Genomic DNA, 26,610 nt, shown 5'->3' with positions numbered 1-26,610 from the left:
GTGTCTGCGAAATGGGAGTGAAGTTCACAGTTCTTGCCTTCTCATGGGGAACCAGAGTATGAGAGCCCTTTGCACACTGCAGAAAGCCAAACCATCAGCTAGTAGGTCCCCAAACCAGCTGGGCTCCAGTTCAGGAAGGAATCCAAGAACTGACCATTTTTAGAAATAATCTCCTGAACTTGAAGGTCTCGGTTTCTCTGCTCTCCAGTCCACCCTCAGTCTAGACTCTACAGCCAGGCTCACCACTCTGGCTGGACAAGCTGTGACATCAGGCACCAGCCTTCACGAAGAGGCCCGTGGTGCCCACTCTGTAGGTCGGTGGTCCCCAAAGTCGATTGTATGTTAGGGTCTCAGGGGAGTTTTTCAAAACACAAAGCCAATTGCGAAAACTCTGGAAGCAGGAAGAAACCTGGAGATGATTTTGTGAAGCTCTCTGGGTAGATCCCCTGTGCAGGAGGATCACTGCTTTCCATCATCCCACTTTCTGAAAGCTAAGCCATTGATCACCCTAAATTGGGGATAGAGCACCAAGGGGTATGAACCTACAACCCAACAAGAGGGACTTGTTAGGAGGACAGCATCAGTGTGTAAATCTCACTTGGCTCCGCACATTCCCACTGCATCTCCCGTCACAGCCAAGCAGACAGCTCCTAGACCCCAGTGGGTAAAAGCCCCAAGGGCAGGTCTGTGACTTCAGCATTGCTGTGTCCTCCACTCCCAGTCTGGCAGCCACCTTGGGTGACATCCAGGAAAGTTTTTCACAAGCACTGAACAAAGGAGAGGACTCAGGAACCTCCCTGGTGGGTATCTCCCTGAGACTGGCCTGGATGAGAGGACCATCCCCTAGAGCAGCAGTTCTCAACCTGTGGGTCAAGGCCCCTCTGGGGCTGCATATCAGATAGATACATTGCGATTCATAACAGTAGCAAAATTACCGTTATGAAATAGCAACGAAATAATTTTATGATTGAGGGTCATCACAACATGAGGAACTATAAAAGGCTGCAGCATTAGGAAGGTTGAGAATCACAGCCTTAGAGCATCTCTTCAAGATGTATCTTCCCAGCCAGGCGGTAATGGCACACACCTTTAATCCCAACCCTCGAGAGGCAGAGCCGGGCAGATCTCTGTGAGTTCGAGGCCAGCCTGGTCTACAGAGCGAGATCCAGGACAGGCACCAGAACTAAGAGAAACCCTGTCTCAAAAAACAAAACAAAAAACAAAAACAAAAGATGTCTCTTCCCTGGGCTGGGTAGCAGGGAGCACAAATGAGACAGTGACATGCAGGGAAAAGCTCATGGAAGAAACTAGACTACACAAATACCCTCTGGCTCTCTTTAGAGCCCCTACAAAAGCTATGACCCTGGGTAGCAGGACGGGGGGGGGGGGGTGTCAGACATACAATTCTCCCTTTGTTAAAGCTGTTTCCATCTCCTCCCCTTCAAGGGAATAAAAAGGTCCCTTGTGAGCTCCAGCCCTGGCCTGACCTCAGGGCAGCTGACTAGGAGACGTAGAGGGTACACAGCTGGAATTGTTCAATAAGTGCCAACCATCCAGTGTCCTCCCACAGCCTCCCAGGAGCCACAGTCCCCTCCCGAGATCCGTCCCCTCAGAAGAAACTTGATCTCAGCCACAGCTCCAGCCACAGATAAACAAAACATATCAGCCCGGCCCAGCCCAGGTCTTCCCAAGATGCTCAGATGAGCCTAGAGTTCTTTGACCACATCACACAGGCAAAGGGCTCTGCTGGAGAAGAGGCTTGACCAACAGACTAAGGTCCTTCTATTGCCAGGGAGCAGAAACCATTGGCTGTGGACCCAGAGTGGCCATTCTGGAACCACAGAAGAGGTAAGCCTGAAAGGACAGACACACAGCCTGTGGTTGAGCATCACCACTCAGGAATGCTCAGTCACAAAGCACCTGAGATATTGCATCACCTCGGCCTTAGGGATTCCCCAATCTGGCCTCCCTGAGGAAGTCCCAGGAAGAGAGACTGAGCTCCAGAGTACAGGACTGATGTCCTAAGCATGGAGCACATGCTGGATTTCACTGAGCCATCACTGCATTTTTAGACCTAAGCTGGGGCCTTTCCAGGGTTGAAGCTGGAACCTGTGGGATCCTCAGACGGGCCCCAGGCTGACAGAGGGGCAGCTGTGGCTCCCCAGTCCCCACCCCTGCTGCAGGGCCCCACCTCAGCCTTGCCCATCTTGGCAGCCAGCTGCAGTGGCGTGAGTCCGTCATTGTTGCGCATGGTCTCCAGCTCCCAATTGCCACTCCTCAGCAGGATCATATCATACATGCGCTTAACAAAGTCATTCTGGGTCTTGAAGTCCTCAGCCACTGTCACCAGCGCGTGCAGGATGTTGTTTCCCCGAGAGTCCTGGGAGGTGATGTCCGTCTGCTCATTCTCCATCAGCAGCTGCACAATCTCGGGCTGGTTGGTACATGCTGCCAAGGCCAGGGGTGTCTCACCTGGGGAAAGGAGGCTCAGAGTTCAGTCCTTTCACGGGCCCAAAGCAATACCCTCCAGGCCCCAGGACCAGAGTTCCAGATGCTGACCTTCACAGCAGCACTGATCCCCGAGGTTCCCTGGCCACCTCCCACCTCCCCTTGCTCGGTAAAGACTGAAGCAAGATCACACCGGTGGCCGGCCATGTGCTCTCCCTGCTCCCCACTAACTTTCCAACATTCTGCTCAGCAGAGGAGCACAACAATCCAGTTAGGTCCCCCGCTTACCCAGGATGAGGATGCTAATTCCGGTACAACCTGGAAAGTCTTACACGTTTTGCCCTCTCATCCATCCTCTCAGCCACGCCCACACCTCTCCAGGCACAACAGCCTCCTTTTTTCCAACATGGGACATTTTCTAACCTTGGGGCCTTTGCATAAGCTGTTCTTGCTTCCTGTGGATACTCGGCATGGCTTATCGTGCCTCTGTTCAGATCCCACCTTTTCACTGACTCACTTTAACCACCCCATTTACAATTTAGAAACCCTCCCGCCCACCTGGACAAAACTCCTGCTTCTTCCTCTGCCCTATTCCCACCTCTGCCCTCTCTTACTCCACCCAACAAATGTTTCTCAACTCTGGCTGTAATTAGGTCCTGTGCTGGGCAATGAGGACACAAGAATGACTGAGTAAAAAGTTGACCTCAAAGATGCCCAGGCTCATCTAGTCCTGCTGATTAAAAAGCCAGAGGTGGGGGGTTGAGGAGATAGCCCAGTGTTTAAGAGTGTTTGCTATACAAGCATGAAGAACTCAGTTCAAATCCCCAGCCCCCACAGAAAAGCTGGGCATGGTTGCTATGGGGGCAGAGACAAGCTGTTAGCAGGGGCTCACCGGCCACCAGCCTAGCTGGTGTCTCAGGGGAGAAGATGGAAAGTAATACAGGAGGACACCAGATGGCCTCTGACCTCTGCACACACATGCACTTACACCACACACACCTCACATGTAAACCACACATACACACACACATCAAAAAAGGAAAGAAAGAGAGAGGGAAAAAAGAAAGGCAGGCAGTAGTGATACCACCTTTAATCCCAGCACTGGGGAGGCAGAGGCAGAAGGATCTCTGTAAGTTCAAGGCCAGCCTGGTCTGCAGAGTGAGTTTAAAAAAAAAAAAAAAAAAAAAAAAAACCACGAAAAACAGAGCAGAGCAGTGACAGTCAGGCCCAGTGGAGCTAGCTTCCTACTGCCTGTCCTTACTGTGATGGTGGTAATAAATATGTTCATAAAAATAACAGAATTGTACACTAAAATGGGTGGACTTCACTATACCTAAGTTACATGTCTCTTTTTTTTTTTTCTAAACCCAGAGAATCTGTAAAGGCAATGTGAACATTGTCAGAAGAGGGGGAAAGGCATTTGTGCCTTTCCTCCCACTAACACCAACACACACACATACACACACACACACACACACACACACACACACACACACACACATACACACACACATCATACATACACACACATGCACAGTCTCACACAGAGAGAGAAATACACATGCAAACACACACGCAAACACCAAGAAAAACAAAACACTAAATAAAGCCAGGAGGTTGTGAAGGAAGGACATTATAGGCATTATGGCCAAGAGTATCTACCAGAAAGTTCCAGGACCTCAAGTTTGCAGAGGTCACAACCTTACACAAGCGGCACCTCTCTAAGGACATCTATCGGGCACACACAACACAACTGCAACTGCTTTTAGGTTTCTGACGGGGTTCTCCCCACTCACGCTGACAGTCTGGACAGATGTCACCCATCTCTGCCTTACTGCTCTTGGGCAGGTCACTTTACTCCTCAGCCCAATGTCCTCACCTGTATAACAGCTATGTCCTTTACACCCTTTTACACACACACACATACACACACACACACACACACACACACACACACACACACACACACACCAAGTATTTGTTCCCTGCAGATGTGACCCCTTCCGCTACAGGGTCACACTGTCAAGCAGGCTCTTCCACCCAAGTAGGCCTCTCTGGAGGTGTTCCCAGTGACCCCTCTGGGATGGGTCAGCACCAGTCCGGTATCTGATCCACAGAAGAGGACTCTGTCTTTCAGTGCCTACCTCCACCACCACCCCCCATCCCGCCCCGTCTTTCAGTGCAGGGTCGGTTGCAGAGGACCTCAGGGCAGGAAGCCCCTTCTCCTCTCCCCCAACCCTGGCGATGTCACCTACCAAAATAGAAGCCTTCGTGCTGGTATTTGGGGTTGAAGAAGACACCCTTGGCATGCGCGTTGACGTCAGCGCCCGCTGCTATGAGCACCGCTGTGATGTCTCCCTGGCGCCGCTCGATGGCGATATTCAGCGCCGTCTGCCCTGAGAACAGAAAAGGCATGTGCACTCAAAGGCCTGGAGCAACCTAAGCTGATCCTGGAGCCCCTCTCCCCAGGTAGCAGTAGCTGACTGAAAACACTAAGGGTGCAGATACTGTGTGGGGGACACCATGTTGGCGGCCAGTTGGGTTCTGGGAAAGCAAGGATGAGTGGCACCCCACCGTGGAGAAAACCAGGGCAAGGATGCCCACGACCTCCTGCAAGTCTAACAGCAAGGGGTTGGCGGAGAAATCAAGAGACTAGGAGAGGCTGAGAAGGAAGAGGATTTGAGGCCAGGACAGAAAAGCCTTACTACAGGGACCGATAAGGTTGATAAATTCACTCTCTCAAAAATGTGTTAAAAACCTCTTCAGTATGAGATCCTAAGGAAACCAGGAATCGACCATTAGCAACAGACTCTGTCGTTGCCCTCAGAAGGATCTCGTTAGGCAGGCCCAGAGGCCCAGGCCTATAGTCCCAGCTACTCAGGAGGCAGGGGCAGGAAGATCAAAAGTTCAAGACTATCTGGACTGTGGAGTGAGTTCAAGACCAACCTGAACAACTTAGTGAGACCCTCGCTCAGTTTTTTGTTTGTTTTTAAGAGCTGGGGATGTAGCTCCATGGTAAGAGCACTTCCCTGGAACACCACCCCAAAATTAAAGCGATCTTATCTTGTGCCGGAGGTGGGAAGTCCATAGGACCCTGAACTATAAACAAGAAAGAAAAGTACAGAAAGCGATTGGAAGGGGAGAAGAGTGGGGACAGGTAAGCCTCAGGCACTGTTCTGAACCTCTGCAGGACTAGTTTCAACACTCCAGAGACAGTCTGAGAACAGGACATGGCTCACAGGCTTTCTCTCTTTACATTGACCCTCAGGGAGCTTGCCCTGCAGTTCAGCAGTCAATCATAGCAACTCCTCCCTGGGGTTCCCACCCTCCTCCATAGGGCTATGACTTTCCCTTACAAAAGTCTGTAACGTTCAAACAAAAAAAAAAAATCAAGATTACTTTCCCCAGAGGGAGGGTTAAAGAGCCCATCTAAACTCCCACAGGGAAAGCCTGAGCTGGTTACGTCCCCTGGCATGTCAGCAAGATGGCTGATCACGAGCTGACTATTTCTGCCAACTGTGACAAGCTGGTTACTGACTCCAAAGACTCAGGATGTGGCCTATTAACTGTTCACAATGGATGTTCTAAACAGGAAAACAAGGTCATAAATTATATCCCCTGATTCCACTTACAAAGCAAGCCACAAAACTAGACTGAAACGGGACAGCTTAAGACATTGATGATTGCAATGCTGACAGCTGCCTTGACTGGCCCTTGCCTGGCTCTCTAGACTCACTGGGCTTTTGTTTGTTTATGTTTGTTTGTTTTGTGGTTCTTGGGGATCTAACAGTGTCTTGCATGTGCCAGGGAAGCTCCCCTCAATTGAGTTACATCCCCAGGGTACCCAATCTTCCTACTGTCAAATCAGTCAAACCCGTGACCATCTTGGGGTTCTTCCTCTGAGCTTGCTCTGGATTCTTCCCATCAGGTAGACTCTGGGTCAAAACACAATTGCTCACTCCAGTCACTCCCTGTTACCATTATTTCCATTCCTAGTAGTCTGTCTAAAGTTACCTTTTTAGAGCATCACCATTTCCTGACTTGTCCACCCCTACTCAGCATTATTCACAAGGAAAAGGAAGGATGAGAAGCGTGTCTGCTGCATATCATAGCCAAAGTGCCTCTGTGTAGCAAGACTGGCATGGCTCTGTAGCCACACTCACCTCGGGAAATCCCAACCTCTGTCCCTTGCCCTTAGGTTGCCTCTGCCTACAGGTACCTTCATAGGCCTCTTCCGTGTACTCGGCATTGATGAACCTGTCCAGGATGTCGTTCTCCTCAGCGAAGGCAAGCAGAATCCGCACGATCTCTTTGGTGTTGGGGTTGATGTTGAGCAAAGCTTTCATCAGGCAGGTCTTCCCGGTGTCTGAGGCTGTCAGCTTGTGCATGAGGAAGTCTGCAGACAGAGACAAGGATAAAGGCAGGGGCAGGAAGGGCTGGCTGCCCTGGGCCTCCCAGACAGAACAAGGTGTGAGAGGGGCAGCCTCACACCTCAAAAGCATGGCCTCTACCCTGCACTGGGGGCCCCAACCCTGTACTACCTGGCACTCTTCCTTCCTCTCCCTAGCCCCTCCTCCAGCTCCCTTCTGGGTTTGTTGTTCACAGCTCTCTACCACCTATGAAAGCCTCATCCAGCACCCGCTGCTCTTTGACCTTTCCACCTTCTCTCTGGAGGGGAGACAATGTCACCTGCTGCCTGGCTTCCCACAGCCCATGTTTGTGCTGAAATCTCCATCCTACCCCTCCTCATGGCCTAAAAGTTAGCTCATCACCTCCCCATCAACCTGCTCCTCACCTTGATCCTCACACAGCTATGAACCTCAAAATCCTTCAATTCCCGACAATGCCTGAGGAACTCTCCAGAACTCTTCCCCCTCTCCCAGACCTGCTTCAGGGTCCCAACGCTGTTTGAATAGCAACTCTCTCCAGATTTACTCCACCCTACAGCCAGACCATGCCCTCTGCCTACCTAAACCCATCCATACTCCCCATGGCCCTCTCAGTCAAGCTCAAGACTGCTATGCCAGTATCCAAGATGCCTCACCCTCCAGCCCCACCAGAGACGGAGCAGGGGCCAAGCCAAACCAACCAGGGTCCCCGGGACCTGCACCCTGTACCAGGGCTGGGCACTGACCAGGCACATCCAGGCCGCGGCGCCGCTTGCAAAGCTCTTGCAGCTCCTGCAGCAGTTCCCACAGCTCCTCCACGCAGCCCTCAGACACAGCCGCGAAGATGCGCTTCTTCAGCCGCTTCTTCTTCTGTCTCTGTTCTTCTTTGGCCAGGTTTGCGCTGAGACCAGAAGGCACTGTGAATTCACCCCACATTTGCCTCGACTCCTACCCTCTTCCCCTCCACCACCAGAGCTGCTGGCCTCCAGGCCACTTCTCCAACTCCTGTGCCTTTCATGTCTTTGGGGATGCCCATGTTTGTGCTCCGTGTTGCCTGATCAGGTTTCCATTCCAATCTCTATGCAATCACATTGATCAAAATATGCCTGCATGCACACAGGGATGATCAAGAAGGACATATACTTATCGTAGTCATTATTTTGGAATATGGAACTAAGGGAAGAGAATACTTCGGTTCATCTCCCTGTCTGAACGTTTCCGTCTATCCCTCCCTGCCTCCACAGTCCATCGGCATAGACCATCTCTGGAATGTAGATGTACCTCCTTTAGTCTGTATGTGCCCTTGCAAAAATCCATACTGACGTTCTTGTGAATGAATTCTAAGTTTATGTAGTTGTATAACTTGTGCTAAAGTCGTTATTCTCCTGTGCATTGTTTGGATGTTTTATGATGAACAAATAGCATTTTATAATTTACTAATATTTCACCCTTCTCCACAAAATGTCACATGCCACAACCATGGCCCAGACTTCCAGCTGTTTGTCCCAACTCCCTGGGGATGATGGTTTCTTTCCCTTCCCTGTGCAGCCCCTCCCTGTGACACCTCCCCTTGCTGAGAACAGGGAGATAAGTGGGAGGGCCGCACTGACCTTGGGCTGTTGGGATTGGATGGGGTCTCTGTCACATCATCCTGAGGAGACTGAGGGGAGTCCATGTCATCACAATTGCCAGAGTGGCTGGAGAGGGAAGAGAGGGAGGAGAGCAGGACAAATTTAGAAATGTGCAATGCTACCATGCCATAGTCAGGCCCAGCCACGTGTCCAGGCCAGCAGCCAGTACTCACCACTGCCGGATGTTGGAGTCCATTGGCTTGGAGAAGATGGGAGGAGAGGTCTTGGTGACTGTGGGGTTGGGGTCAAACCCTTCTATCTCCAGGAAGAAGTGTGCGCTGAGGGGACATCCAATCAAGACCATTAGAGCTAGGGCAGGGCCTATGTGTCCTGCAGCCTTGCCACAGTTGACTCACACATACTAAGCCCTCAGCCTGTGTGCCTGTGTCCTAGCCTAGCCCTCGGGGATGGAGTAGACTCTGGGTTCTAAGCTGAGTGTGAACAACTCTTGTCTCTAGAAGTACCATATGGATGAATCCAAGAGGCTCACTGAGGATGGCACAGCACCTGAGGATCTGTATAAGGTCTTTCAAATATGGGAACATGGCAGGAGCTAGGTTTCCCATTGCCATCCAGTTTCTCCTAAAACCTAGGCCCGAAGGCAAAGCCTTTTAGAAGGGGTCCCTCGACTCAAATCCAGGCAGACCTTGCAGCAACTTAAGGGAGAGGGCCAGAGTCACCCTGGCTGCTCTCGTTGCCAGAACAAAAAATGGGCTGAGAAAGCCGGTCTAGGGCAGGGAGAACTCAAGGGGCCGGCAGCCTCGGTATCCCCCACCAAAAAGAAAACCCCAGACCAGACATGGTAATATATGCCCTTAATCTCATCACTCAGGGTGCTGAGTCAAGAAGATCATAGGTTCAAAGCTAGCCTGTGCTACATAGCAGGACTATCTCTAAATAAAATAAAATATATCATGTGAGAATGGCTATCATCAAGATGGCAGGCAACACCAAAGGGTGTCAAGAATGGGGGTGGGTGAGAAAAGAGCCCTTCCATGCCACTGTAAGGAATGTAAAATAGTGAAGCCTCTCTGAGAATCAGTATGGTGGCACCTCAAAAATAGAACTTCATGTGACCCAGCTATATGATCTCTATAGGCCTATAGCAAAAAGAGCCCTACATGACACCTGCATGTTCCTGTTTAAGGCATCACTATTCACAACAGTCAAGTCACAGAGTCAGCCAAGCTGCCCACCCACAGACAAACAAATAAACTATGGTATTTTATAAAATGGTATTCTATTCAACCATGAAGAATGGGATTCTGTATCATTTTCAGGAAGATGTATGGAACTGGAGGTCAGCCTGCTAAGCGAAATAAGCCAGACTTAGAAACACAAAATATCATCTTTTCTCTCCTACGTGGAAGATAGAAAAGGGACACAAAACTACAGGTGAAAATGCTGGGTGCTGTGGATATCATTCTGTATGGCAAAAATGTTAATAAATAAAACACTGATTGGCCAATGGCCAGGCAGGAAATATAGGTGGGACAGGGAGAGAGGAGAATTCTGGGAAGTGGAAGGCTGAGAGAGACACTGCCTGTCGTCACCATGACAAGCAGCATGTGAAGATGCCGGTAAGCCACGAGCCACGTGGCAAAGTATAGATTAATAGAAATGGGCTAAATAAGCCGGGCGGTGGTGGCGCACGCCTTTAATCCCAGCACTCGGGAGGCAGAGCCAGGCGGATCTCTGTGAGTTCGAGGCCAGTCTGGGCTACCAAGTGAGTTCCAGGAAAGGCGCAAAGCTACACAGAGAAACCCTGTCTCGAAAAACCAAAAAAAAAAAAAAAGAAATGGGCTAAATATAAGAGTAAGAGCTAGACAATGATAGGCCTGAGCTAATGGTCAAGCAGTTTAAATAATGTAAGAGTCTGTGTGTTTATTTTATAAGTGGGCTCCGGGACTGGCGGGACTTGGCGGGAGCTGGAGAGAAATTCTCCAGCTACAGCTGGGGACCTAGAAGGAGAGTGATAAAAGGAGAAGGAATAAGAAAGAACAAGAAGGGTGACTCAGCAGTTAAGAGCACCGGCTGCTCTTCCAGGAGGCCCAGGTTGGATTACCAGTATGCATGAGGCGGCTCACAACCATCTGTCACTCCAGTCCTATGGCATCCTGTACCTCCCTCTTCTGGCTTCTGTGGGCATTTCACACACATAGTGTACAGACATACAAAGTAGGCAAAACACCCATACACATAACAATATATATTCACATACAAATAAATGAATGTTCAAAACTATATTTTAGAAAAAGAAAAGGTAACAAGAGGGGAGAATATGGTCAAAGCACATTATGTGCATTGCATGAATGTCATAATGAAGCCCTAACTTTATGCAATTGATATATACTAGCAAAAAAAAGTAAATTTTAAAAAGGAAAAAGAAAAGAGGAAGGCCCAGAAAACACTGCCAGGCAGTGAAGGAGAGAGACAAAGCCACGGCCAGCTTTCTCCTCAGCCTTCAAGGGAATGGAAGACTCACATTACCAGACACTCTACCCAAGACACGCCAGCACAGTCAGCCACACCCACAAACGCAGATACACGTGACCTTGGACACCACAGTCACACACTGGGAGATGAGTCTTCTGGAAACATTAAGGTGAGGATCAGCTGAGGGTGAGCTCAGTTGCATTCCATCCAACCCTGCAGCTGCTGCAGCACAGACCGTGTGACCCATCCAGAACGACACTCCTGACAGCAGGCACACAGCATTCCTAAACACCTTTGCTGCCTGAGTCTTTCCAAGGCCCAGAATGGAGGATGTTCCAAAGTGCAGTTCCTCCCATCTCAAGTTAAGAAAGAAGAGTGGCAGAGTGTGATCAGAGCCCCAGTCTACAGGCAAGGCGTCTAAGGCTAAGGATGAGTAAGCACCTCCCCCCAGGGTAGACTCGAGTTGGCCATAGGACCTGCTTCCTGAAGTCCAAGCTAATGACTGACACAGTAATGCACATTGCTCTGCTCTCAGCTCGGTCTTCCCGGCCTGCTTCCAGCTGAATCCACTGCGGGGGTTACCTAAAAGGGGGCTACCCAATCAGGGCAGGCAGGAGAATCCTGGTTGACCTGGTAAGTCCCTCTCCTCACTTTAGACACAGACAAGTCTAAAGTTCATAATAAATCCATAAATGGAGCAGAGGACAAATTGGCCTTCCCCCTCCTGACTTCTGACCATCAAAGAGAAGCCTTCTGCCGGGCATGGTGGCTCACACTATGGAGCACTCAGGAGGCTGAGGCAGAAAGATTGTTCAAGGTCAGTCTGGGATACAGGGGATACATGTTGAGGGGAATAGGAGAAAGAAAAAAAGAAAAAGGAAGGGAGGCTAGCCTTATCTAAAAGCAAATGCTTCAAATGAGAAAAAAAAAATTGAAAGAGAGAAGGCAAAGGGAAGAGAAAACCTTTGACTGGGACCCAAAGCTTGGGTTCTGGTCAAGCTCAGCATCTGCCTCCAGGTGGATACTTTCCATCTTTGGACCAGGAATCCTCAGCAGATGGGATACTGGGTGAGATAATTCCCAGACAAGGCAACCCTAAGACCATCCACTTATGGGCTGTCCAGCTGAAGTAGACCTTGAAGGTTAACCAGTTAGGTTACCATACCCTGAACTATCACTCCAAAGCTGCCCCCACTCCACTTTGGCAGCCTGACTCAGAAGTTCCAAGTACATCTACTAGAGGTTCGGCCTCAAGACATCCTGGTTGAGAATTGCCAGGTTTTCTCCATAGAGAGCCCCAAACCCACACATGTGGATTTTCTCCAAGAAAGTTTGGTCTGGTCCTCCCTTGAGGCCTACCCTGCCCCTGAGGCTGCTTCAGCAAATACTTATCAAGTTCCTACAATGTGCCAGGCATTGGTCCTGTGGCTATGATACAGGGAGACTCCCTTCTTTTCCAGATCTGCAATTCTAATGGGTTGATCAACACTGGCTCCAAGGTAAGACTGATGCACAGCACAGATGGGTCATTTGGTTCTTTGTTCTGGACAATACGGTCATTCAGCTGTAAGTTTCCCAACAGCAAGGACTATAATGACATTATCTTTGATTTTCCAGAATCAACTTTGATTTCCTAACAGTGGTCCTGGTACTCAGAAGATCCCACTGAATGGATGTATGAAAGGATAGGTGAGGAGTGAGACATATTCAAGTGGAAGGAATAATGGCTGGTCAGACAAAGAACAGATGAGTCAATAGATGAATAGTGGGTAGACAATAGAATAATGGAAGAATGGGTAGATGGATGGATGGATGGATGGATGGATGGATGGATGGATGGATGGACAGGTAATAAGTAATCAAGTAGGTAGATAAGGTGGAGAGGTCTGTGGATACGATCAATGCTCAGACATTCAACACAACCTTAAACTGTCAATGGTGGAGGCTAAATCCTTCCTGGTTGTGCTCCCAGTTGCTGAAAGCTCTCACCTTTTCCCGCCCCTCCTCAGTCTCATACACAAAGCTGAAGTGGGGTCTTTTGCCACTCCTCCACAGGGTCCCCTCTTCTCAAGGGTTCCTCAAGAGATCAAGAATGACACAGAAAGCCATATCATGTAAGTATTCAGCACCCAGGTCTAAAGCTGAGGGCCGCACAGAAGGGGGAAAGCATCATCTCACCATGCAATGATGTCACTGGTGCTGAGCCTCTGGACAGCTTCCTCATTGGCTCACACAATCTCTTCATTGCCTTCCTGATCCCTCGTCTCCTCCACTTACTCAAGTCTAATCAGTTGTCCAGTGTATGGAACTAAGGGGATAGGACAGGGATAATCGCCCCTTCCAGAGACCCCATCCTCAGAGATGTCGACCAGGGCTAACACATGTGTCCCAGTGACCACAACAGTCTCTCCAGGGGGTTATAGGAGCACGAGAACGATGCAGGCCCTTATAATCGAGGACAGGAATTAGAAGCTCTGTGCTGTGCTAACTGGAGTACAGTCTGGATATTGAAATATGCCTCTGGTTCTAGAAAAGCCTTGAAGCAGAGAGAAGAATGAGAAATACCTCCTGGGATGGAAAGGAAGTCTGTCTTGGAAAAGGAAAGCTTTGGAGCCCAGAGAACAAGATGTGGAGAGAGGAGTGATGACAGCTAGGCTGGGGAAGACCAGGCCATTAGGCAAGAGCCTAACTCATGAGGCAGGGCCTGCCTATCCCTGCCCTACTTGACACTACACAACCACGTCCCACCCACTATCATAAGCACATGGTAAGGTCTAGACCACGTGACATCCTGGCTCCTGCCTGCTGCAGATGCTCATGTTTATTCCTTTGGTCCAGGCCAAAGGGTGCAACCTGGGTGTGGTTGACACAGGTGCACAGACAGCTGTACATCATTTCTCCACCATTTCTGTCACTTTCGAGAGACGACTCCAAGACCAGGAAGCAACCTAGAGCTAGGCAGGAGCTTGTCTAACTAACCATTGGCTTTGCTCAAGAAATGTCCAACTGTCTAAACTCCCCAAGGCCAGCTCTCTGACCCTGTATGTCCCCTTGCCTAGGACCCAATAAGGAGGCCAATGTGGCAACTATTCAAGGAATGGCATGGTGGCTCAGGAAAGCTCTCTCCCCTCTGTAGACCTGTAGACCTCCTGCCTTGAATTCTCCCATTAGTTCATAGCCTAATAGCTCGTAATGACTGGCATTGTACTCTGTCTTCACGTATAATTTATTCTTTTTCTTTTTTCTCTTTAGGCCCAAGTCTTATACTCATTTCTGAGGGAAAGACTCAAACCTTCACATGAGAATCCTCAGAGAGTCTGTGGGACCACCACTTCAGGAGACAAAAATCATACCTCATGCCATTGGATGGGCCAGGCAATCTTTGGCCACTAACTCTGAGCCTGTAACTAATTTCATGAACAAACATGGGCTTCAAAAAGAGCAGTTCAGCTGGGCCTGATGTGGACGAACCCGGAGTTTTCTTGAGAGCCTGTCCACAACCCTATCCCTATTCCCAAACCTCCCCTGGGAGGAGGAAGGAAGGAGAGCCAGAAAGATGGGTCATGTTGGCTTAGGTCAATTGTGTTTCTGTTACTTCCTGGATTGGTCCATGAAGATCAGGCTGCCCCGACTCACATGCCACCTGCCTCACCCTACTTCCTCCCAGCTTTCTCTCTTGGACTCCAGGGTAGAAGCTCTGCCTAGTCCTCTAGGCACCTCTTACTTGGTACTTCACATACGACCTTGGCTCACCATTCCTGCCCTTGCTCCTTTGGTGGGCTCTTGATCGAGGTAACCTGCCATCCTTCTGAGTTACCCCAGAGGAAGGGTCTATCTTATGGCTCTTCCTTCTCCCTTCCTGCCCCTGGAAGATCCCATGACTAAGTCCACTCTCATCCATCTCTTCCTCCATCCCTGACTACCCAGGCTCAGACCTTACCACCTATCACCTGCCTCCTGACAGCTTCCTCAAGATCTCTTTGTCCCCAGTCTTCCTTCTTCCACATTGTCCACATGGGTCATCCAAAGCCACATTTCCAAAATTCCTATCTCCCTATACCTCCTTCAGGGAAGCACCATGAGACTCCCCCACTCCTCCCAAGATCATCTGTGTACTTTAACAGATCCCCCAACACCTGGCCCTAATAGGATTTATCTCCTATGGCTCTTCTACCCTCATGGCACTTCAGCTACTAAAACTCCTTAGATCCTGCTCTCAGCCTTCATTCTCATGTCCTACTACCCAGCATACCCTTCCTGTCAATTCCACCTACCAAAGCCCACTCTTACATCACCTCCCCTATGAAGTGCTCCAGACTGTCCACAGGCTCAGAATGACCTGTCCCTCCTCAGTCCACCTCTGCCGTGATTTATGTTACTTACTCCAGACACTTCTCACATTCTCCTTTGTGCCCCCCACTCCAGGCTATGAGCAAGAGGGGGTGTTCTTTATCTCGGTGTTAAGTTGTCTGTCTCCTGATAGACAGGAAACCTCAGTGACTCTGACTTTAACCAACAGGCCAGCAGAAGAAACCACATTCTCCAATGGCCCAAGAGGAAGGCTAGAGTTGGGGCAGAGGAGGCAGGGCAAATGAACCGTCCTAGACTACAGACCACCCTGGGTCCAGGGAAAGCATAGCTGAACTATGTGTAGCTTGGCCCAACTGAGAGGTACCTAATAAATCAAAAAGATCAGCCATGGAGATCTAGAAGTCTGTTCTCTGTCCCAGCATCCTCAACTTAGAAGTGAGACAGAACCACTCCAGCCTGCCCAGCTCCCAGGAGCCCCATACTATCTATCAAAGTCACCCTGACTGTGCTAACCACTTTGTCAGCATAATGGCAATTAACTGTGTCTTATAAGTTGGTGTCCTTAGCAGTGTCTTCATATAGAGATCCTGCTTGACACAACTCTAGCCATCTCAATCACAATCTCCATTTTTCCCACCAGATGACCGTGCCATGCATCGGAAGCCCTACGAGACACATAATCATTACAGTAACCGAAGCTGAACGTGGGACTACACATCTGTAACCCCAGCACTCAGAAGGCAGAGGATCCTAAGTTCAAGACTCTTCTTGGCTATGTATCAAGTACTAGACAAGCCTAAGAAACATAGCAAGATCCTCTCTCAAACGAAAACAGTCAGCCGGGTATATTCTGGTTAGCTACAGCCACCTTTCTCCAGCTTAGCCCGAAACATCTACCTCCTTTCTTGCATGCCAGAAGTCTCCTGTTTTGCTGCCTGCCAAAGTTCATTTTTTTCTGTAAGTTCCCAGTCATTTATACTTTGTACAATACTCAATCCATCTCACAGTACCTTCTTCCTCCCCAGGTTTTCTCAATACAATCCATTATACAGACTTGATTTCACAGTAGATTGAAAGCTACTTGTATAGGTGAGAAAAACATGCCCAGCTGAGGATCCAGACTACCTAGAATGCCACCCGCCTTTTACTCCTGTTCCCAAGAACTGCTTGGGCAACCCTTACCCCCCTCCCAATAGCCTTCCTGAATGTTCTTACTTCAATTCCTCCATTGCCTCTAAGGAGACGCCATCCCTGTGCCAGTCATGAAAACCTCAGCAAAGGCACCTGAATATGCAGTGTTGCACCCTACCCCCAAGTTATACCCAGTCTGACATCAGGCCACCCCAAATGACAGAGTCTTGAGTCTATGGGAAACAAGGGATCGCTGGAGTGGGTGCCTCCAGTGCCCCACACTGTACAAAGCTCAGGCCTAAGCCTTCAGTCTTACTTCTTCTTGGTGGGGGTGAGATCTGCCGGCCTCTTCTCTGTCAGCACAACGGAGTTCCCGCTGGGTGCAGTGGTTCTTCTGCCCATGAGGGGCACCATCTCCTTGGAGTGGGCATTCATTGCTGTAGCATGAGACATACGCTGAGGTTGAGGAGGCAGGAGGTAACTTCTGGGGGCTTCAGACTCCCATGGGGTACCATCTACCTTCTGCCCATACCTCTCCAACAGGAAGCTCATTCACTACCTTTCCAAACTGTCAGCCTTTCTTGGGCACAGGCAAACTGTTCCTGCAGTTTCCATATCCCCTGCTTCTGAAGCCTGAGGAGAGCCCAGCATAGTGCCCAGGGAAGAAGCACCCAGCCTCCAGCCTCCCATCACCATCTCTAGCCCTATCACTCTCTGATAGACCTCTGAGACTTAACTTGCTTTCTCAATGCCTCCCCCCAAGACTTTGTATTCAGATCTCTGTGTCAAGGTCACACTTCTTTGACCTTGACAGAACACCAATGTCACCTCCTTTTCTCCAGCCACTGCTCTAAATAACACAGCTGGCGGAGTTCGGATTTCTCGACACCTTCAGGTAGTCTCTGCAGCAGCTCGACTGGCACCCTGTCAGACTCCCTCTTGCTTAGAAGAAGCAGAGTCCCTTACCCTGGGATACAGGAGGTCAACCCTTCAGTCCACAAACATGCTTCACTAATGGTCAGTATGGGCTGAGTTAGAACAAGGTGCTGCTCACACCCTCCAAGGAGACTGGGGAATGTATCTCGGAGGGAGGTTTAAAGACTGGGATTTGCACTAATGCCATCTGGGCTGGGGGCACAGCCTGAACAATCGCCAGGGCTCAAGACAGCTCAGTGAGAGGCAAGGAGCCGGTGGAGCTGGAGACCCTGGATGAGTTCATGGGGATCGCCGGCAGGGAAGGGCTTGGCAACAAGTTGAGCCACATTGTGAAGCCCTCAAACAACTTGAAAGCAGAGATTGATGTCAGGGAAGCAGGGAGCTAGGGAAGACTCCAGGTTACATAGACAACATAGCCTGAAGGAGAACAGGCCATGGATGTGGGAAAGACCAGTGTCCTGGGGACCAGGAAGAAGTTGTCATGGAGATCATGAGGAGGGGGAAGAGGCTGCTAGCCATGCAGGATAAGATAGATATGGAAAGGTAGTGTGGACAAGAGGTGACTTGGCAGTCAGGGGACCAACTGCAATTGAAGTCACTTTAGATAACTTACTTAGATACAGAAGTAACCACCAGCCCCTGCCTACATCCATCACAGCCAGAACCAGATGGGTGCCCTTTAAAGTGTGTCTCTACCCAAAGCAATCAGTGGACATATGGGGCTGGAAAGGCTTTGCTGGGCCAAGAGCAAAAGTGGACAGAGGTGTGTCTCACTCTCCCTCATCCCCTGGTTTCCCTCCAGAGAAATAGCTGAATGGTCCCCAATAAGCCTGTGCCCCGACACCAACTGCTCCATCCTTCTTGTGCTAGTCCCATGAGCGTGGGCTATTCTGAACAGCTGGGGCAAGTGGGGGTCAGGACAATCTGAACTCGGGCTCCAGCAGCTATAATTAACTCCTGAGTCATCCTGTATGCCTTGTATCCTCACCTGCTGGACTCTCTCCCTGCCCTGGGATCCAGATCCCTCACCCGGGAAGTATGTCACACCTGCCAAGGCCCTGACACTGATTGAAACGGCCTGTCCTAGGAACAGAGACCAGGCAGAGGCCACAGGGAGACCTCCATAGCTGCTACGTGAATGCCTGTGAGTGCCTGGGCCCTGTCCCTCTTCGGTGCTGGGATAGCTCATCCCATCTTGAACGCCCATCGCATTCCTGCCATGGAGATTCACGACCCTAAGCTAGCTGAGGGAGACAAGCTCTAGAGTTTCTCTTTCCTTGGGATTCCCTAACATCAGGGGGAAGTTCCTGGGCCTGTCAGAGCCTACATTCTCTCCCCTGCCTGTTGTCAAAAGCTGGCATGGCTTTTACCCCTACTAGAACCCAGCTCTCCCGCCCATCTTCCTGAGGCCCATGGGCCAAGGGCAGACAGCCCAGAGGATCCTAGGCCAATGCTCTAGTCTTTCTGGGGAATACTAGCTTCCCTAGGTGACAAGGACTTACTTGGAAGGTTCCAGGTGGTGGTGGCAGCCCTTGCTTTGAGATCACCGCATGTCTGGGTCCAAAAACCCACCGTCAGGAAGGTGGCTGGGGAGGTGAGAGGCTCTCATCATAGGCGCAGAGACAGCTGACAGCTGGAATGAAGCATCAGAGGCAGAACTGGCTGGGCCACCTGCCCTCGGCGCCAGGCAGGCCACACCCACCACCCACGTGCCCTACGTGAGTCACCCCCACACCCACAAAGCAGCCTCACCCCACGGGAGAAAAGGCAGGGAAGGCACTTGCCATGGCACAAAGCTGAAGGTCTGGTCCCAACCCTTCTCTCTCTTACATATGATGCTCATCAGGCACCAATAGCCTCCGTTTCCCCACTTGGGAAATGGGACCCATTGCAGACAGAGGTAAAGAAGTTTCATAGGTGCTCTGCTTTGATCCCCGGGAAGGAAGGCTGCAACCAAAGGCTATCCTGGGGTACCCAGGCCAGCTGTAAGACTCAATGTCCATCTTTCAAAAATAGTTCCTGGGATCAAGTCCCTCAGAGACAGAGGAAGTCCAATGTTGCCCAATAGCTGCATATTATGCATCACAGATCTTCATGTGTGACAACCTCACCACTTCCTGCCTCTGTGATCTTGGGCAAGTCATTTTTCCCAAGCCTGGGTTTCCTCGCCTGTCAAGCATACATAACCCAGCTTGGAAGGTAAAGAATAGACGAGGGAGCAAATGGAAAGGACGAGAACAAGGACCTAGAGTGCAGAAGGAATGCCTGGTCTGTGACATCTGGGAGGGCTGTTGTCACACCGATCTGTTCTCCCAGCAACTGTCTGTGTCACTGTTCTCCAGGGCCAGGGCACTACAGGAAGACTCTGTGCCCTCCCTGCTCACCCAAATGGCTTCTGGGGAAGGGGTGGAGCAGAGCCTGACTCAGGAGCTGCACACATCCTTCTGCAGGGAAGATGTGTAGGCAAGGCATGACAGCGTTAGAATGGAAGTCCCTCCTCTGTGACAGTGCTATTGGCTGACGCAGCAGGGACTTTCCCGATTGTTCCCAAGAGGCGAGATCCTGGATCTCTGATAACTACAACTCCCCTGTCGTGCCTGGGGAGGTGGAAGGAGGCAGGGTCAGCTCCTAGGCCATGAAAGAGAAAGATCTGTGGCCAGAACAGGGCAGAGTGGGCTTCAGGTGTGGCTTTGATAGGGCGCTGCTCCTGCAGCCTAATCCATGGAAACCTACAGTTAGTACTCATGATTTCTCATCACTGTACCAGAAACACCACCATCAAAGCCCTACCTTCGATGAAATGCAGGCTCTTTTGTCCTCACTTGCCCAGGCCTGGAAGTGTCTGGAGTAAGCCTTGGCTTGTCTTTGCTTCTGATGTCTCAGAATCCTGGGCATGAGGCCATTCCGGGCTCTGTGTTGAAACTTCCCTTGATTTCACACTTTCCTCCAGCAACCGGCTGGAGACTAGCTTAAAAAGTCCTTTATCGCTCACCCTAAGGCATGCTCTGTAGCAACAGTGATTAGGGGAAGCCCCCTCTGCTGTAAGGATATGACCTCATAGAAACCCAGTGTAGCTCCAAGGGCTGGTCCACATTCAGTGTCATTGAATCCGGCCATCGTAAGCCCCCTTACAAAGGAGGCCCCAGCAAGACACCAGTGAAGGATTCAGAACCTGAGAGTGTTATCCCTACCCTCAGGAAAATTATGGACCACCCAGAAGACCAGCTCCAACTGGGATAATCCCACCACAGGTGACAAGGACCAACTAAGGTGGGAGCATTTGGGCTGGAATTGGAAGAAAAGAAGCTTCATCAGCAGAGCATCAAAATCCTGAGACTCTGACCTGTTTCAAGGGGTGGTGACATGCCTATGGCAATGTGTGGACTCAGAAAAGTAATCAGACATGGGACTGAGATTCACTGAGTGACCCCAGGCTTCTAGGTCAACCCTGACCCCTTAGTCACCCAGAGTTGGGTTGGCCCATAGCCAGTCATGGATACTGTCACCGCTGTAATCTAACAGGGAGCTGACCCAGGAGGACTGAACCAGGAGCGCATGCTAAAGGCAGCTGCTTCTGCTTACATTAACATGGCATCAAGTATGCCTTTGTGAGGTTGCTATCTTCGCTCTGGGGTCCACACAGCACAATCGCAGAGCTGTGCAGCTGGAAGCCCCACCTCCTTCTACATCCTTCTCCAGCCCTGGAAAACCCAGCATTCTGCCATGTGGATGACCTGTAGGGCTCATTCACAAAGCCCTGACTCTTAGCAACTGTCCTCCACTACCAGGTTCCCAGTTCCCACAGCAGCCATGAGCTACACCATGCTCACTTTTCCTTTTTTTTTTTTTTTTTTTTTTTTTTTTTTTTTTTTTTTGATCTTTAATTTTTTTCTTTTTTTAATTTTATAATTTAATTTAATTTTACATATCAGCCACGGATTCCCCTGTCCTCCCTCATCCCACCCCCACCCTTGCCCTCCCCCCAATCCACCCCCCATTCCCATCTCCTCCAGGACAAGGACTCCCCTGGGGATTCAGCTCAGCCTGGTAGATTCAGTTGAGGCAGGTCATGCTCACTTTTCTTCGGCAATTTGAACTCTCCTTCCATGGTGGAAAGAACATACAGTAATCCCAGGAAAAGGCCTTTCAATTTGGGTGTGTATGTGCAGACGAGGAGACAGGGCCAGAGCCTGGGGTAGGATGTAGACAGGAAGAGAAAAAAGGAAGATTCTGGTTATCCCTGCCCCAGCCTGCCTTCCAGAGGCCTGAACTTCAGGCAACCTATAAATCTCTGCCAAGATACCGATGTGTACCCAAGATGTATCCAAACCCTAGATACCTGCCAAGATACCCAACATACCTCATCCTGCTAGCTGAGGTCAGAGCAGAAGCCCTAGTCAGCAGTCTGTCTGCAAAAGCCATCCTCTGCCTGATGCCCCACACCCACAGAGGGCTCACAGGAGGCCCTGAGCAAATCCACCCTACTCTCTGCTCCTTCTAAGACCCACAGATGCCAGGTAACCAGTCTACAGATTCCAACTCTCCAGGGAGGCTGAACAGGAGTCTCTGCAGGGTGGGGGCCAGTGAAGAGGAGCAGATTCCTTCACATGTTCCAGAAAATACCCTATGTAGTGTTGTGAGGCAGAGCTCTGTCTCCCACCTCAGGCCTGAATGGAAGTCAGGCTAGGTTCCATGTATAGCCATTTCAGGACTAAGAGCTGAGAGGCTGCCTCACCAGGGATGCTGGGGGTGCTGGCACGGGGTGTCATCGGCAGGGGAGGCTGTTGAGGGAGGGTTAGAGAATTCAGTTCATGGGAAATCTGTACTTCTGCTCAATTTTGCTGTGAACTTAAAACTGCTCCAAGAGTAGTTTATTAATTTAGGCCTGGGCTATATAGCTCAATGGTAGAGTACTTGACTTGAACGTATGTGGCCCTAAGTTCAATCCTCATGACCAGCAAGGCGGGGGTGGGGGGAGGGAAGCAGAGTGGAAGAAGGGAGGAATGAGGAGGAGGAAGAAAGAGAAAACTGGAAAACACTGAATTGAAGTTGCATTAGCAAACAGTATTTTAATTTAAAAAGAGAAGGAAGATTCAGACAGGACCTTTAAAAAACAAAAAAGGTTCACACAAGAGTTTTGTTTTTACTTTCAAAATTTCATTTATTTCAAAATCCTATTACAGCCAAAACAGTGGAATTAACCGCATATAATGAACTATATACATGCATACACCTGTTAAGTTATAGGGAATAAAGTTTATTTTGGTAGGTAGTATTAATGAAAATTAAAATTGCAAGCTGGGCAGTGGTGGCGCGTGCCTTTAATCCCAGCACTCAGGAGGCAGAGCCAGGCGGATCTCTGTGAGTTCGAGACCAGCCTGGGCTACCAAGTGAGTCCCAGGAAAGGCGCAAAGCTACACAGAGAAACCCTGTCTCGAAAAACCAAAAAAAAAAAATTAAAATTGCATACATTATAACAAAACTCAACGTCCTTAATTTAGTACATGTCTGACATATTGTCTTACTTTCCTGGGTTCTGCCAAATTGCCACACCTAAACTGTTTTTAAATACTTATTTAATTTTACTGTCTTTGCCTATACTCTGATTCCAAGCAAAATTTTGCATAAGCTTCTCTAATATCTGGTCTATTTCATCATCAATGTCATCCAAATATGTATGACCAGCCCCTGATAAATCTGTTCTATTTTCTTCATAATCTGAAAATAGATAGATGATAGATGATGATGATGATGATGAAGAAGAAGAAGAAGAAGAAGAAGAAGAAGAAGAAAAAGAAGATAGATAGATAGATAGATAGATAGATAGATAGATAGATAGATAGATAGATAGATAGATGATAGATAAAAACTTTCTCTTTCAATTAACTCTTCATATATATCTTGGTGATCTGCAGCCACTGTTCCAGCCCCAGACTATCCCACCTCTGAGGGCCCAGAGCTAGACTCCTCTGACTCCAGGGAAAGTGGGATCCACTCCTAGAACAAACAAAGCCCCAAAGAGTTCCACCTAGTTCTCAGGATAAAAATCCCACAGCAGAACTCAGAGCCAGCAGTGGCTAAGCCTCAAATGATTGTGGCTCCTGTGCCTAATGTCTAAGCCGTCTACAGACAGCTCTGAACTTTACCCATCAAGTCCTTCTTCTGAATAAACAGAAGCCCATGGGGATGGTTGTGAGCCATATCTCACACACCAGAACATGTTCAGGATTTTCTGAATTGTCTCATGGAGCAGCCTTGGCGATTTGAGGTACAGCCTGAACATTTTGCAGAACCCCTGACTGTTTAAGTTACAACAGGAGATGCTTGGCAAGAACTGTACGACTCTGCCGGGCGGTGGTGGCGCACGCCTTTAATCCCAGCACTTGGGAGGCAGAGCCAGGCGGATCTCTGTGAGTTTGAGGCCAGCCTGGGCTACAGAGTGAGTTCCAGGAAAGGCACAAAACGAGACAGGGTTTCGAGAAACCCTGTCTCGAAAAACCAAAAAATAAAAGAAAAGAAAAGAACTATATGACTCCTCCACCAACAGGCCGAGTCTACCCCAGTTCTCTCTCCTATGGGAGCCTGTCTGTGTGTCAGACTGGCAACTTCCTTCCACTAAGTGCTGCCTCAAAGACATGGAGATGAATAAGAACTTAAGCTCAAGCTGCAAAGGGGGTGGATCAGGCTGATCCCGCCCGTCTGTGCTGTTTCTGGGAGAACATCATCTTAACCTCCATATCACAGGAACCAGCAGACAGATACATGTTCCTCAGGTGGGTCTGTGGGAATTGCTGAGTGCTCTCTTCTCTGTCCCTATGGAGGTCCACTTAATTCGTGTGGTAAAATTACTAAAGTTGGTAAGCTCAGTTTTAGAAAGCACTAAAGGAAGGAAAGGGGAAATTCTAATGCTGAAGAAATGATTCGGAGAACTGAAAATGTCTGAGATGCAAATCGTAGCCGAGATGTAAAACAGAAGTTCTTGAAGTTTTATAGAACTCAGATCAAGCAGTTATGGTAGCATCCCCACAGCGTCATCATACAGAGGAGGCGCACTTGAAAACGACCCTAACTACTTCAAGGATGAACCACAAGTTTATACATCTGATCCTGTCCCTTTAACAGTTTGCAAAGGAACACCCACCAGATCTACCCCAGCTCTGACTAAATCCAAAAGCTGGTCCAATTTATAAAAATCTGAGGGCTGGGGATTTAGCTCAGTGGTAGAGCACTTGTCTAGCAAGCGCATAGGCCCTAGGTATGGTCCTCAGCTCTGAAAATAAATAAATAGATAGATAGATAGATAGATAGATAGATAGATAGATAGATAGATAGATAGATAAACGAATGAATAAATAAATATAAAAAATAAAAATAAAAATCTGAGGCTGGGGAGAAGACTGAGAGGTTAAAACACTTGCCACACAGGTGTGAGAACCAGAGTTCGGATCCTCAGAACCCATGGAAATACGGAGCTGCTGTGGCAGCTCACCTGTAATCCCAGTGCTCAGAAGGCAAAGACACAGCATCCCCTGAGCAAGCCGGCAGCATGACAAACTGTATTGGCTAGTTCTGGTGATTCGATTCTGAGGCCTTGCCTCAATGAATAAGGTAGAGAGCAATCAAGGAAGGTGACCAATATCAACCTCAGATCTACACACACACACACACAGAGACAGACAGACAGACAGACAGACACACGCACACACGCCAGAATACATACGTGCACACAACACATGTAAACAAATGAAAATGAAATCTATAGCTATCAAACAATCAATGTTTTCTGAGACTACAAGAAAAACAAGAAGCCCAGGGCCCACAGTAGGTAGTACCAAGCCCGCCCAGCTTCCTTTGGACAGGAATGGCCTGCATGCCCCAGGCCTGACTCAGCAGTAAAGACGGGTTTGAAGTCAGGCTGCCTGGGGTCAAACCCAGGTCATCCCCTTTGCTGGCTGTGTAACTTACTGTTGGAGCCTTGATTTTCTCATTTATAAAGTAGAGCTAATAACAGCTTCCTCGTGAGCTGTTAGGAAGCTTCAAGGCTAATGCACATCAAGCCCTTTCATAAACACTCCAACCACCCTGGCGGTCTGTATTCTTCCTCCTCACTCACCTGCCCTGTGGGCTGTGCACACCTCACTTTACCCATGAGCACCTCAGGGACCAGCCCTGAGCTCCCCCATCTTACATGTGAAATGGGCATAAGCCAAAAAACATGGAAAGGGGTCATGTTACTCCCTCCAGAGAGAGTGGAATGTCCCCATGGGCTTGTATATTTAAACACTTGGTCCCCATCTAGTGGCATTGTGTTAGGAGGTTGAAGGTCCCTCTGGACGTGGATCCCAGCTTATAGAAGCAGAAACTCCCGCATTTTAACTATCAGACACTGACAGTTTGGAGCCTGGCCCCAGCAAGTCCTCATGCCTTACACAAACACTGAGAGCCTGACTCCTGGTGATGCATGAGCCCTTACACTACATCAGTGGTCCTCAACCTTCCTGATGCTGCGACCCTTAATGCAATTCCTCCCCAACCATAAAAGTATTTTATTGCTACTTCATAACTGTGACTTTGCCACTGTTGTGAATCATAATGTAAATATCTGCGTATTCTGATAGTCTTAGGTGACTCCTGTGAAAGGGTCATTTGACCCCTAAAGGGGTCGCCACCCACAGGTTAAGTGACTGAACAGTCTCAAGAAAGACCACTGAGCCTTCAAGATGGCTCACCAGGTAAAGTCTCTTGCCTCCAAGTCTGAAGACCTGAGTTCGATCCCCAGGACCCACAAAGTAGGAAGGAAGGAACTGACTCCCACAAGTTGTCCTCTGATCTCCATACATATGCTGTGGCAAATAAATAATTTAGAGTAGAAAGAAAAAAAGAAAGAAAAACATCTAATGCTATAAAACTTACTGTTTAACAAGATAATGAGAAGCCTACTTAACCTTTCCCGATATGGGCCCTACACAAGCAACACACAAGATAAGACCATGTAATTTCCTTCTAACTGTAAAAAAGAAAAATTCCCATTTTCCGCCTGTCTCTTTCCCTCTCCTCACACTGTACTGTCTTTAGTAAACTTTCGTGTCTGCTCTAGTCTGATAAATACTTTCATCCTTCCCACCTGACTTGCCACTGCTGTTCCCTACACAACTCAGCAGCATTCCTCTGGAGTTTCTGCTGCAAGCTACTGGTTTGGCTTCTCCTGATGATGGGCTGTAACCTGTAAGATGAAATAAACCCTCTCCTCCCCAAGTTGCTTTTGATCAGAGTGTTTTCTCACACATACACACACACACACACACACACACACACACACACACACACAC

The 26,610-nt window shown here is 49.2% G+C and overlaps 1 protein-coding gene and 1 pseudogene across 2 annotated transcripts in view; one reads left to right on the top strand and one right to left on the bottom strand.

Annotated features, from left to right (window-relative positions):
• The window catches only part of Trpv3 (transient receptor potential cation channel subfamily V member 3), a 29,640-nt gene extending 12,860 nt beyond the window's left edge, over positions 1 to 16,780 (bottom strand). For both annotated transcript variants that reach the window (XM_059269499.1, XM_059269501.1), the window contains exons 1-7: positions 16,662 to 16,780; positions 8,641 to 8,745; positions 8,447 to 8,533; positions 7,583 to 7,737; positions 6,668 to 6,844; positions 4,704 to 4,844; positions 2,192 to 2,472 (exon numbers count right to left, since the gene is read on the bottom strand). In XM_059269499.1, coding sequence (XP_059125482.1) covers positions 2,192 to 2,472; positions 4,704 to 4,844; positions 6,668 to 6,844; positions 7,583 to 7,737; positions 8,447 to 8,533; positions 8,641 to 8,745; positions 16,662 to 16,780 — 1,065 coding nt within the window. The remainder of the gene's footprint in view (positions 1 to 2,191; positions 2,473 to 4,703; positions 4,845 to 6,667; positions 6,845 to 7,582; positions 7,738 to 8,446; positions 8,534 to 8,640; positions 8,746 to 16,661) is intronic.
• Positions 16,781 to 21,599: 4,819 nt separating this feature from the next.
• LOC131917017 (polyadenylate-binding protein-interacting protein 1-like) lies at positions 21,600 to 24,471 on the top strand (annotated as a pseudogene).
• Positions 24,472 to 26,610: the final 2,139 nt, after the last annotated feature.

This window comes from Peromyscus eremicus, chromosome 8a, assembly GCF_949786415.1.
Source record: "Peromyscus eremicus chromosome 8a, PerEre_H2_v1, whole genome shotgun sequence".
Classification (NCBI taxonomy): Eukaryota; Metazoa; Chordata; class Mammalia; order Rodentia; family Cricetidae; genus Peromyscus; species Peromyscus eremicus.
Note: the sequence above shows the minus strand (reverse complement) of the source record. Positions and strands in the feature narration are given on the sequence as shown.